Consider the following 13,068-nt stretch of genomic DNA (forward strand, 5'->3'; position numbering starts at 1 on the left):
AGAGCCAAATATCAACAGCACAACGATTGAAATTTCTTTTGAGAGCCAAGTTTTTTAAACTTAAACTATATAGGTAGGTACATTGTTATTAACTTAATTAGGGTACTCCTAAGGCTTAGGAAGAGCCACACTCAAGGGGCCAAAGAGCCACATGTGGCTCTCGAGCCGCAGTTCGCCGACCACGGATCTTGGGTATAGGCCAGTATGATTAGGTACTTTGGTATAATATCATCAGATTTTTTATATATAAGAACTCCTGTTTCTATAAATATTGGTCCTAATGAAATACTCAGATATCTCTTAATGAGTTCTAGATTTCTGGTACAATACTATATTACAATAGCAAAATAATTTTTGGGAAAAAAATAAAAACAAAGTGTCCTTTGACTAAAATGGTGTTTTTCTGATTATTTTTAAAAAATATATCTTTATTGATTTCAGAGAGGAAGGGAGAGGGAAAGAGAGTTAGAAACATCAGTGATGAGAGAGAATTATTGATTGGCTGCCTCCTGCACGTCCCCTACTGGGGATTGAGCCCACAACCCAGGCATGTGCCCTTGACCAGAATCAAACCTGGGACCCTTCAGTCCGCAGGCTGACACTCTATCCACTGAGCCAAACCAGCTAAGGCTAACTATTGTTTTTTAATATCCTTCTGTCCTTCTGATTTTAGCTGACTTGGCACATAATCATAATTTGCTACTGAAATTTCAGTTAAATTATATTAAAAGTTTTAGAATTACTAGCAGAAAAGTACCCTCCAAAAGCAGGTTGATAGTGCTTTCTCTAAAAGAACGTGATGTAGACAAGTTGGGTTGTTTTTAAGTCTTATCTTTTGTCAGGTAAAGGCCACAGTTAAATTATGTGTCTTTGGAGTCAGCTTTGTAAAGAATGAAAGATCATTAATTGTGTTTGTATTCTCAAAAGGCAGAATACATGCTGATGCTTGATAAATAATTGGTGTAGAATTAAAATCCATTTAAGTGCATCTGACATTTTGTTTTTAGCTGAAGAAGAGGCCACTAAAAGACGGCAAATGCAGGAAGCAGAAGTGATGTACCAGACTGGGATGAAAATCCTCAATGGAAGCAATAAGAAAAGCCAAAAAAGAGAGTAGGTAGCACTGCAAGTACATGCCTCCCCTAAGATAGGCCATTACAGAGATAAATAGCGAAGTTTTTTTTTTAAAGTGTTTTGCCAAAACAGAGGCTTTGTTAAGTTGCATTATAAGAAGTTTAATACCATATATGGACTTCAGTGGCATTGTTTTTTTATCAGACATTAGCTTGTTAAGATAAAAAGGTTGTAAATACTGATCCCAACAATGTACAATGAGCAGAATGGAAATAATGGACTAAAGTTGTTGTTTCTGAGAACCAAGAATACATATGCTATTCAGAATTTAAAATTACATAAAGCAAAAAGAGTTATTGTCAGATGTTTGTTTTTTTCGTTTTTGCTTCATAATATTCTTGCAGACAAAGACTAGAATTTAAGAATTTATGCTTAGAAAGAACGTAAAACAAGTGACTGTCTTCTAATGTTTTATGTCCCTTTAATTTCAGCAGGCTTATATTCTATGCAAAGATTTTTTTTTAAATTGCAATGGTTATCACTGGATTATTTATGGGACACCATATTATTACAGTTCTTTCATTGCACATGTAGTTAATGTTTTCAGAAGTTTTGGGAATTACTGTTAGTGTAATTAGACTATTCCAAGATGTTAGGATGAGAGAGAAAACTGGTACCTTAAATAAAAACAAAGTAGCCAGGATGTTTTCTATACATAAGTAACATGACTATAGAATAAGCAAATTATTTATGTTGCATTTCAGTAGATCTTTAAAAAATGTAATAAAAGTTCCAGATTATTGCTGATGTGTTTTTAATTGTTTACATTTAAAGAGCATATCGGTATCTTCAAAAGGCAGCAAGCATGAACCATACCAAGGCCCTGGAGAGAGTGTCATATGCTCTTTTGTTTGGTGATTACCTGACACAGAACCTCCAGACAGCTAAAGAGATGTTTGAGAAGCTGACTGAGGAAGGCTCTCCCAAGGGGCAGACTGTAAGTGAACTTGCATTGGAGAGTTTCCTCCCACACAGCACTTGTTTATTTTAACAGCAGTTTACTCTTTGTGCCCTGACTTCTTTTGAAAAATAAGAATAAAATATCTTGCCCAGCCAGTGTGGTTCAGTGGTTGAGCATCGACCTATGAACCAGGAGATCAGGGTTCGATTCCCGGTCAGGGCACATGCCTGGGTTGCAGGCTCGATCCCCACTGTGGGGCGTGCAGGAGGCAGCTGGTCAATGATTCTCTCTCATCATTGATGTTTCTCTCTCTCTGCCTCTCCCTTCCTCTTTGAAATCAATTTTGAATAAAATATCTTTGAATATCCGTCTTTTTCCTTTGTCTGAGAACATTTATGGTCACTTAAGGCATCTTGCCACAATTATGTCTGTAGTTTTCCAGATTTGATCTGTAGTGAATGAAACATGAAGTAATTGGCTTTTACCTAAATTACTCACCAGTGCATTTCTTTCCAAAGTTCAGCTGCTTCATCTCTTATTGATCTTGATGTTTTTAAGCATATACATTACAGAAGCAGTATAGAGGTCCATTATAAGAAACTAGAAATACAAACTAAAAATGCTAAGGAAGTCAATAATGCATATGTACAACTAGACATGAGCATTGGTAGTATGTTAGTGCATGCACAGCCTTCTAGACCTTTTTCTTTGTGTATAGATACATACAAATTCTTGATTAAAATAAGATGTCATTGTCTGCTGTTCCATAACATGCTCTTCTCAATCGTTAATCTTCACCTTTCCTTTCCAGTAAATTTCTACAACATATAATAACCTTAGCATATTCAGATGGTATTGAACAGAACATTTCCTTTATATCAGTTTTGTCCAAACCTAACCCCGGACTATACCTTATATTTGGTTGTTATTTCTAACATTGCCATCCCCTTTCTTTTTTTTTCTGTGTTAGGGCCCATTTTCTGCAGAATGTCCTAACTCAGTTTACCCATTTACTTCTGCATGGTGTCCTTTAGTTTGTTTTTTCATCATCTATATTTCCTATAAACTGGCTATCACAGCTAAAGACTGATGAACTCAAGTAAAATATTTCTGGCTGGACTGCATTATGGGGATGTTCTGCATTCCATATTGCATCACACCATTTGATACAAAATATCTGTTTGATTCCCTATGGTAAGGTTGACAACTAGGTTTTAGGGTGCCACCACATTTATTTAAAATGCCTTCAATAGCCCTGGCCGGTTTGGCTCAGTGGATAGAGCATCAGCCTGCGGACTGAAGGGTCCCAGGTTCGATTCTGGTCAAGGACATGTACCTTGGTTGCGGGCACATCCCCAGTAGGAGGTGTGCAGGAGGCAGCTGATCAATGTTTCTCTCTCCTCAGTGTTTCTAACTCTCTATCCCTCTCCCTTCCTCTCTATAAAAAAAATCAATAAAATATATATTAAAAAAATAAAAATAAATAAAATGCCTTCAATAATTCAGGTTTACTGAAGGTTTTGGATTTGCTTAGTCACAGTTAGAAGCCTGTTTTCAGACTATTTCAACATTAGTTTATACTTTGATGTTGTCAAGGCAAAGGATAGGACTTTACTAGTGCATTCTTTGATTGGTTGAATTTTTTTAGAAAATGGTGTGCTCTAGGATTGTAAAGTGACCTTCCTTGACCACTTCACCTTGACCTCTGGCTGCCTCTTTGTGTTCCTGGGATAGTGGATCTTGGCAGTCTCTTATCCATTTCCATTGTGTATGCACCTTTGCGTTGATGTAATGATATAGGAGTTGTTCTGTCCTTATAATAGTTGTTCATCAAGATCAAGTAAAAGCCATATTTGTGTTCAACCTTGTTTTTCTAGTTAATAAGTTATTAAATTATCTTTAATCTTCAAGCTAAATATTTTGACTTGTTTAAAGTTGTATTTCATTGTGTAATTTGTAAAACCTTGAATGCATTTCTGAGGCTCTTTAACTCCAGGTTGTACATACTTGGACAATTTAAATTGTTTCCCATTTACAGATTCGTTCATCTTCTCATAATACATAAAACTATGTCTGTCTTGGATAAACTTCCACCACAGGCAGAATTCTTACTTTTATCATTTTATTTCAGGCTCTTGGCTTTCTCTACGCCTCTGGACTTGGTGTTAATTCAAGTCAGGCAAAGGTAATATTATTAAAACTTTAATTTATATGACACTTTCAATTGAGTAAATACATGTGCCTATGTTCAATTAAGTATCTTTTGTTCATTCACAGGCCCTTGTTTATTATACTTTTGGAGCTCTTGGGGGCAACCTAATAGCCCACATGATTTTGGTAAGTAAGACTTAAATGGAAGAATACTAACATTGAGTAGCAGAAGAATTTTTGGTCACGACTTTTCTGACTTTCATGATTCAAATTTACTTTTATTCACTAAGACCAAATACTCAATTGAATATTCTTATTAATGAATACAATAACAATCTACATGTGGATGAAAACTGTTAGAGTTCACAATTTTTTATGAAAATGACTAGTTTGGCTGATTGTCCTTAAAATAAATATCTGATAAATGGCTCTTTTTTTAAGTTGTAATTGTTTGTCAAAGTCATTTTTTTAGATTGGTTGTCATAGATGTTATATTGAAATTGATGAAGGACTTACTATGTAAAGTATCTATAAAGTTCTTTAAACCTATAAAGTGGTCCTTTAAAGTTCATTACAGAGTATCTTTTATGTGCCATTTGATACCATTGATCATTTAAATGGCTTAGTGGTGAAATAGAGAATTTTTCCACTAAATTCTTTACTGTGGTGTATTTAATCTGCCTTATACTTCATAAACTGACTTTGGCTAAGTCACATGACCTCCAACTCATATTACTATGTTTCAAATGAATATATAAATTCATTCTTACAAGAACATAAAGGATAGAGTAAGCAGAAATGAGACTGAAAGCAGAAAAAATGTGGAAAAGAGTTTACAGCTTAGTCATTGATGAGCTATGATACTTTAAAAAGAAGGAAAATCTATTTCTCTGGCCAGCTGGGTGGGTCCTAACTAATTTTACTCATACATTTCCAAAAATATTCATTGAGTACATGTCATTGGGATACCAAAGATGAGTAAGATATAATCCAACAAGCTTTTAATCAGGATAGGGAGGCACAGGTAAGGAGACCATTATAGTACAGCCTGAGAATGTCAAGGAATCACCTAGAAAGTGGCATTGGAAGGAGAGGGATTTAAGGAGGTACTTCTGAGGAAAGAAGCAGCCAACCCTGTTCTTGAAGGGTAAATTGTGGTGAGGGAACATAAAAAGCAGAGGTATCCAGGCAGTGGTTCTCAACCTGTGGGTCACGACCATCGGAAAACACATATAGCATATCAGGTATTTACATTACGATTCATAACAGTAGCAAAATTACAGTTATGAAGTAGCAACGAAAATAATTTTATGGTTGGGGGTCACCACAACATGAGGAACTGTATTAAAGGGTCTCAGCATTAGGAAGGTTGAGAACCACTGATAGAGGGATAGCAACAAGAGGGAATGTGATGTTTGCAAGAAAACACAAGCACTTTAGTGTGGCCAGAGAGTAGAATACCTACCAGTAGTTCACAACAGGGCAGGTGAACAGGAATCCCATAAGCAGCTGTATGTCATGCCAAGGAGCATGGACTTTGTCCTGTTTACATGGACTCTGTCTTGTTTACAAGGGTAAACTGCTGAGGGGGTTTAAGTGAAAAATAGGGTTTGTTCTAATTACTTATCAGTCGTCTTCAACAGCAGCTACAGATTAAGAACATTAAATATTATACATGCTATTATACAGTAATGCCCTAAGGATTGTTAAAGCTTATAAAGTTATTTTGAGTCTGTGCTAAATGACTCCAGAGAGCTCTACTTTCTGTTCCTTGCTCTTTACTATTAGCTCTCTTCCCCGTATTCTGAAGTCATTTATTGCTGGGCTGCTTCTAATAGTCCCTTGACTTCCCTATTTTGCTCATTTGTTGCTTCTTCTTTGCTAATTTGGAAGAGTAACCCTTTTTTAAAATTGTGTATAAAATAAGAATAAAATCTGTTCCAAGCAAGACCTTAATTTTCTCCTATAGGTAAAATGCGCACACTGCATAAAGTTCATTGCACCAATTTTGATTGCTCTAGGAAATTTATTTTCTAGTTCTTAGTCATTTATAGTCTGCTTGTTGACGTGGCTAAATAAATTGCCTCATGACCTAATGCTCAGGAAAAATGGGGTGATAGTGTCCTTGGACCAGAAGACAACAGAATTGCATGCTGAGTATGGTTAGCTGTATTTGTTCCAACGGATGCAATGAAGCACTTGAAACTGCCATCTTCTCACTGAGGCTGTGTTGCAGGGCTACCGCTACTGGGCTGGCATCGGGGTCCTCCAGAGTTGTGAATCCGCGCTGACTCATTACCGTCTTGTGGCCAACCATGGTATCTATGTTTTTGCCTTTCACCTTACAAAACAAAAACCAATAAAACAATTAATTTTAAATACATCTATTTTTATTGCACCACTTGAAATGTCATGAATGGCTCTTTTCAAGTGGAATCGTCCTTACCCTAGTTCAGGGATGGGGAACCTTTTTTCTGCCAACAGCCATTTGGATATTTATAACATCATTCACAGGCCATACAAAATTATGAACTTAAAAATTAGCCTGCTATCTTTGGTCAAACTTTAGTTAACTCACCCCTAATGCCTTGGCAGAGCCAGATCAAATGATTTTGCAGGCCTTACAAGGCCTGCAGGCTGGACATTCCCCACCCCTACCCTAGTTGATTAAGAAGTACTTAACCTTTTTTTAAATTTTGCTATCGACTCCACTTCTTCAGTATTTTGTGGAAAAAACTAAATTTACTTTAGATTGCTGTTTTATATCTATAAACTACTATAGGAACAGTTTCCTGTAACATAACATCTGTCAACAATTTGGCAACTCGAATTGTACTTCTCTCTGTGGGACACCTGCTGACTTTCATCCATGTCCTTACTTTGTCCCCCTGTTTCAGTTGCTAGTGATATCTCGCTGACAGGAGGCTCAGTAGTGCAGAGAATACGGCTGCCAGATGAGGTGGAAAATCCAGGAATGAACAGTGGAATGCTAGAAGAAGATTTGATTCAGTATTACCAGTTCCTAGCTGAAAAGGGTGATGTACAAGCACAGGTATGCGGTTCAACATCTCATGTACTGTCTTAATGCATTATGTATTACAGTCTCTGGGGCAAGCACTTATATCTGTAAGTAACATTTTTATTGCTCTTAGCAGTTATTAGCTACGTTATTATTAGCTATATACTCTCAAGACATTCCTTTTGGACTCCTCTGGGATGTGGACTAGGCATTCATGGTTCCTAAGAGCTGGCAGGGTGACTACTGTGCACCCCAGTTGAAAACTGCTGCTTGAGTGGAGCAGCATTACAGTGATGATGAAGGCTCTTCCTGGAGTCACCAAGGACAAAAACTGCCACTTTCTCCATAAACAAAAAGGCTCCGGGACATGTGGGATTTCAGATTCTCTTCAGAACTGTTCATGTTTCCTTTGCTCATCTTAGATCATAATTTTCTCAGACTAATTAATACTCTTGAGTATTTCCTTTAGAGTAGATTCATTGGTGGCAAATTCAGTTTTGGATTAAAAGCAGATATTTTTAGTGTTTAAGAATGTAGATTAAAGTAACGTAATATCTTCAGGAGGTAAGGCTAAATCTTTCAATTTTTGTAATAAATAAAACCCTTTTTATGACCAAGTGTTTTCTTGTTGGTTTAATGGTAATCACACTCCAGATGCTACCCTTGACTTTTGCCCCATTTTTATCATTTTCAGGTCGGTCTGGGACAACTGCACCTGCACGGAGGACGTGGAGTAGAACAGAACCATCAGGTAACTTTTCTGTTCCTGGGGCTTTGCACTTCCTGTTGTAGCAAGAAATAATTCTCCAGGTGTATTTCTGGCTAAGTCAGTGACAATATCAAGTTTGTGTTATTAAGACAGCCATCACAAATGAACCTTTGAGATTTAACTAACCCCTGAGGAAGCTGAAGAATAAAAATGTGATTATACCTCATAGGGTTGGGAAATGTTTTATCAATTCTAAAATCTAGTTCTTAATAATGCCAAAAATATATAAACAATGTATTTTTTTCTATAGGTATGTGATTGAGGTATATCTTAAAACTCCCATTAGAAAATATTTTATAGAACTAAGGAAAATTCATTGTTGAGTTTATGAGAAATTAGGAGTACACAATGGTAATAGTCAGATCTATATTCAGTCATCAAATTTTGTCTACTTTATGTCCTAAGTGTCACCATCTCTTCCCTTTTCTTCCATCAGGACACCTGTCACTTGTGTGAATTACCTACTGCTTAAATTTCCTGAGCAGTAGCATGTCTTTGTGAACCAGACATCTGATCATATGGCTCCCTTGCTTAAAACTCTTGAGTGGTCCACAGTTTCTAGTAGCTTAAAGACCGAAACCTTTACATGGCCCCTTAGGCCCCATTCCCATCTCCGTTTACCTCACCAGCCCCTTGCTTTCTCAGTCATAGGCACGAGGATCTTTTCTCAAGTCTTTGAAAATATCAAGAACCTCTCTGTCTCAGGGCTTCTGGAATGCTGGCCTATCTGGCTAGAGTAAATATTACCCCACCCCTTTCTTCATATAGCTAATTCCTTGTCATCCTCCAGAGCTCAACTGCAGTATCTTTTCTCCTAATGTCTCCTCGGGCCTCAGCCCCACTCCAGGAATAAGTCATGTACCACAGTTAGGATTTCTGAAAATCTATATTCCTTATGGCCTTGTCCGTTGTAAATTAGTTAATTATGTAAGTTAGTTAATTAAGTTGTTTCCTCTGCTAGAACACAAGGTCCAAAAGCATGGGCTGCATCTGCCTTGTTTTCCAGTCTTTCCCAGCACCTCACACTGCCTAGCACATAATAACTCCTCTATGAATGCTTGTCAGATTCAAAAAGCTTTGTTTTTCTCCCATGCCAGTTAAGTATTCTAGTGAAGGTTACTTCATGTACCCATGTCCCATCAACTTTAAGAATTAGATGTATCAACACAACTATGCCTAATATCTACTTTTAAAAATTCAGATGGCATTTTGACAGCTCTTATTGTCTTTGGGTCATTAAAATGTATGTCACTAGGCCAGTGCAGCATCAGATAAAATCTTAATAAAAACATTAGGTGAGAGGACAGAATTCTGGATAAGTTTGTTGCATACCTTTTGCACAACAAATTTTGAAATATTTTTGGTGTGTATGCCACTTACCTGTGAAGCAACTGCACAAATAAATTATTTTACAGGCTATGAAGAGGGAAGAAAAGGATTTCCCAGTACATGTTAATTCAACAAATATTTGCATGCCTACTATGTGCCATTCACTGCTAGGCATTTCAGATACAATGCTTCAGTCCTTAAGTCCTTACAGAGCTTCAAGTTTAATAAAAGAATTCGATACTTTTTATTTTTTTTTATTTTTTTGCATTTGCTGCTTTTTAAATGATCACAGCAAAAATAGGTAATAAATTATGATTGTTGTTATTAAGGAGAATTAAAGCATCCAATAACAGATTACTGAGTGGGAGGTGGCAGTTGTCTCTGAAGAGAGATGGGTGACATTTAAGTTGAGCCTGGAGGTAAAATTATTCCAGACCAGAAAGAACAGTATGTACATAGGTCCTAAGGCAGGAAGGACAAGGCTGGTATGCCCAGAGTGCAGAGAGCAAGAGGGAGCAGTACTGAGATAAGTAGTGCCTGATCATGACAGTATATTTTCTACAGAACTGCAGGGGACTGTAAGGACCAGCATGAAGAGATTTAAGAACAGTCGCTTTGGATAACCCCAGAATAAAAAGCAGGGAGGTCAGGGGAGTATTTTAGAAGTCAGGTGAGAGATAATGTAGCTTTGACTAGAATTGTGGTAATGGAGGGTAGAAGATAGATGGATTCAGGATGGATTTGGTGATAACAGGACTTATTGATAAATTGGATATGGTTGGGGGGGTACCTTGGAGCAACCAATAGGTGTCATGTTGCCATTTACTTAAACTGAGATTCTGTCATGCAACAAGATTTTTTAACTGTTCCTGAAATAACTATTTTGGTTAAAAACCAAGGGCAGATTCTATTAAAAACTATTTTTAATAAATTCTTTCCTCACAGAGAGCGTTTGACTACTTCAATTTAGCAGCGAATGCTGGCAACTCACATGCGATGGCCTTCTTGGGAAAGGTACTGTATGTCCCATGAATGTATTGTGTAATAGCAAGAGGTATTTGCAGAGTGAGTACATACTGTATTCAAGATCTACAATCTACCCACAACAAACTGGAAATAACATTTCCAGGGCAAAGTTATTGTGTCTTATCCTAAGGCATTTCCAATCTGAGGCAATTTCCTAGGTGACTTAAACCTAATAGCATTTATTCTTCAGTATGTTAATTCTCCACTGATATTAACCACCACTATTCAAGCTCCTACTTTTCATATATCATCTATAATAATATCTGTAATAATAAAAGTGTAATATGCAAATTGACAGAATGGCCCAACAGCGGAACGACAGTCCGGACATCCTTCCGGACAACCTTCCAGGTGAAGCTGGGGCTGCAAGGGCCGAGGCAGCCGGGGCTGTGAGGACCTACTCTTGCACGAATTTCATGATAGGGCCTCTAGTATAGAATAATGAGGAATCAATGCTGTGCGGATTTCTGCTTGTCTGTCATAATTACCTGTTAACTTCCATGCTGAATAAAGGCACTTAGATTTTGTTGGAATTTGTCTGCAGACCTTTTCATCCTCTTAAATGAGACAGCCATTACCCACCTGTCAGTGCGGTCCTTTTCTCAAGAGGACATTTAAGTCTAGAGACTTAATGAGTAGATTCCATATGTCATAGCACAATCTATTAACTTCCTTTTTCATTATTTTGAAAGCTATTCTAATGTAAACTAATCAGTATTTTCATCTATAACCAAATCCTAATGTTAGGAAGCTCAGATAGAATATATCTCAAAGGTTTTTCCAAATAGAAAAATCTAATCAGTATTTGCCACAGGATCACAGTTAATTGGGGCCTAAGAACTTTACATTTAGATTTTAGACAATAGTGGTGTTCCTCACGATTCTTGTTAAGCATTTAAGAACTTTTCATTTGAGCCCTTTCAATCTTTGCTCTAATTATTAGCTAACCCTATCTCAGAAATGATGTCTTTGTCGTTTATGTGTATGTGGATAAAAACAGTATTGGTCATTCTGTTCTTTCTTTTTGTCCTTTATCATGATCCCTGAGACTTTAATCATTTGGTGCTTGAAACCTTTTAGAATAACCATTTAGTTGTTTCTTTTCCTGAACTTTCACTACCTTCAGTCTTAGCCTGGGGGAAATAGTGGTAGAGGAGAACGGAAAAGACATTGCTGATAGCCTTCCTTTCCTCGTTTAATCACAGGTCCCAAGCAATGTGTCAACCCAGTTAACTGCACTGGGATAGAGTGAGAAAATAGATTCCTCTGGGGGTTAAAGATTTCTTCTCCTGAGATTGACCTATAAGTTGATTTATATATTTATGTCTTTATATATTTACCAGAGGCCAGGTACACAAAATTTGTGCATGGGTAGGGTCCCTAGATCAGGGCCGATCTGCGGGGCAACTGGCAGGGCGATCAGGGGACCCCTGTTGGCACCCGCTGTGACTGGCCTGGGGCCTGCGGGCTGGGGGCAGCTCCTGCGTTGAGTATCTGCCCCTTGGTGGTCAGTACATGTCATAGCGACCGGTTGTTCCACCAGTCATTCCACCTGTTCAGTTAATTTGCATATTAGGCTTTTATTATATAGGATATTAAGTTCATGGACCAGATGGTCATAAGGTAAATCATAAATTTGATATGACAGAATGTATAATAGTATAAAAATGTCTACTTTTTAGGTTTTGCTTTTAATTCTAAAATATCCTTTGGGGAATTTTAATTTTGTTAAAAGATTTCATGAGATCTAACAAAAACCAGAATGAGATGAGATAGGAGAACAATGTAATTGGAGAGAGGATTATGCCTCATAATAAAATTGGGGTCTGTTTTCCAGATGTACTCAGAGGGAAGTGATATTGTGCCTCAGAGTAATGAGACAGCCCTTCACTACTTTAAGAAAGCTGCTGACATGGTAAGACCTTGTGACTCAGTACATTCAAATGTGTATCACGTTACTATTATTTTAATAAATAAGTTTATTATATTAAAAGATGAATCATGACTGTCATGCCATAAATTAGTGAAAGCATTCATGTGAATGAATTGAATGAGGAAAAAAGCTCTCAATAAAAAGCAATTTTTTTAGGGACCAGATTATTGTATATTAAGCCTCTCTCAAAATTTTACTGAGAAATGTCCTGATCAGGGAAATGTGATTTTAGTAATGGAATTGAAAGTTACATAATTTTCCTTATCTGTGTTGCATCTTGAGGTTTAAAACTTACACAATTGGATAATTTTGATAATAACAGTACATAATTTAGGCATTCTCTGGTGCAAAGAAAGCAACCTATGAATACTTAAGAACCTATATGCCTCTAGTGTGTACCATACACATATCTCTTTGCCAACTAAAGTCTCAAAACAATGGTTATCTTTGGTTTTGGACACTTCAATAATCGTAAGCATTTCTTTGCTGCCTAATCCCAGTATTGCTGTTATTACATGGTTGTTGACTCTACCCCATGGAGTCTCCCTTCTTGTTTGAGGAGGAAGCTTACTAATTAAAAAACTACCCAAGAAAGTGACCTGTTTTTAGTCTTTAAAAGATGAAATATGTTAGTTATGTTTTATATCATAAATTCATGGAACAGATGGTCATAAGGTAAGTCATGAAAATTTAATTCTAAATGAATTTACTATTTACTCTTTTTCAGAAAATTTTAAAAACCCCAAATACCTAAAAGTCAATATTATGTTTAGCTTGATGGGAAGGAGAAAATTTTATTTTGAATT

At 36.8% G+C, this 13,068-nt stretch overlaps 1 protein-coding gene across 1 annotated transcript in view; it reads left to right on the forward strand.

The window, feature by feature from the left end:
• SEL1L (SEL1L adaptor subunit of SYVN1 ubiquitin ligase) overlaps positions 1–13,068 on the forward strand; it is a 47,966-nt gene that overhangs the window by 20,150 nt on the left and 14,748 nt on the right. The window contains exons 5-13 of the mRNA XM_070415511.1: positions 1,008–1,113; positions 1,909–2,071; positions 4,167–4,220; positions 4,313–4,372; positions 6,423–6,504; positions 7,084–7,238; positions 7,900–7,956; positions 10,249–10,317; positions 12,167–12,244. Of these exons, the coding sequence (XP_070271612.1) occupies positions 1,008–1,113; positions 1,909–2,071; positions 4,167–4,220; positions 4,313–4,372; positions 6,423–6,504; positions 7,084–7,238; positions 7,900–7,956; positions 10,249–10,317; positions 12,167–12,244 (824 nt within the window). The remainder of the gene's footprint in view (positions 1–1,007; positions 1,114–1,908; positions 2,072–4,166; positions 4,221–4,312; positions 4,373–6,422; positions 6,505–7,083; positions 7,239–7,899; positions 7,957–10,248; positions 10,318–12,166; positions 12,245–13,068) is intronic.

This window comes from Myotis yumanensis, unplaced genomic scaffold, assembly GCF_028538775.1.
Source record: "Myotis yumanensis isolate MYYU_CA2020_CCGP unplaced genomic scaffold, mMyoYum1.0.hap1 SCAF_1, whole genome shotgun sequence".
In the NCBI taxonomy this organism is placed as follows: domain Eukaryota; kingdom Metazoa; phylum Chordata; class Mammalia; order Chiroptera; family Vespertilionidae; genus Myotis; species Myotis yumanensis.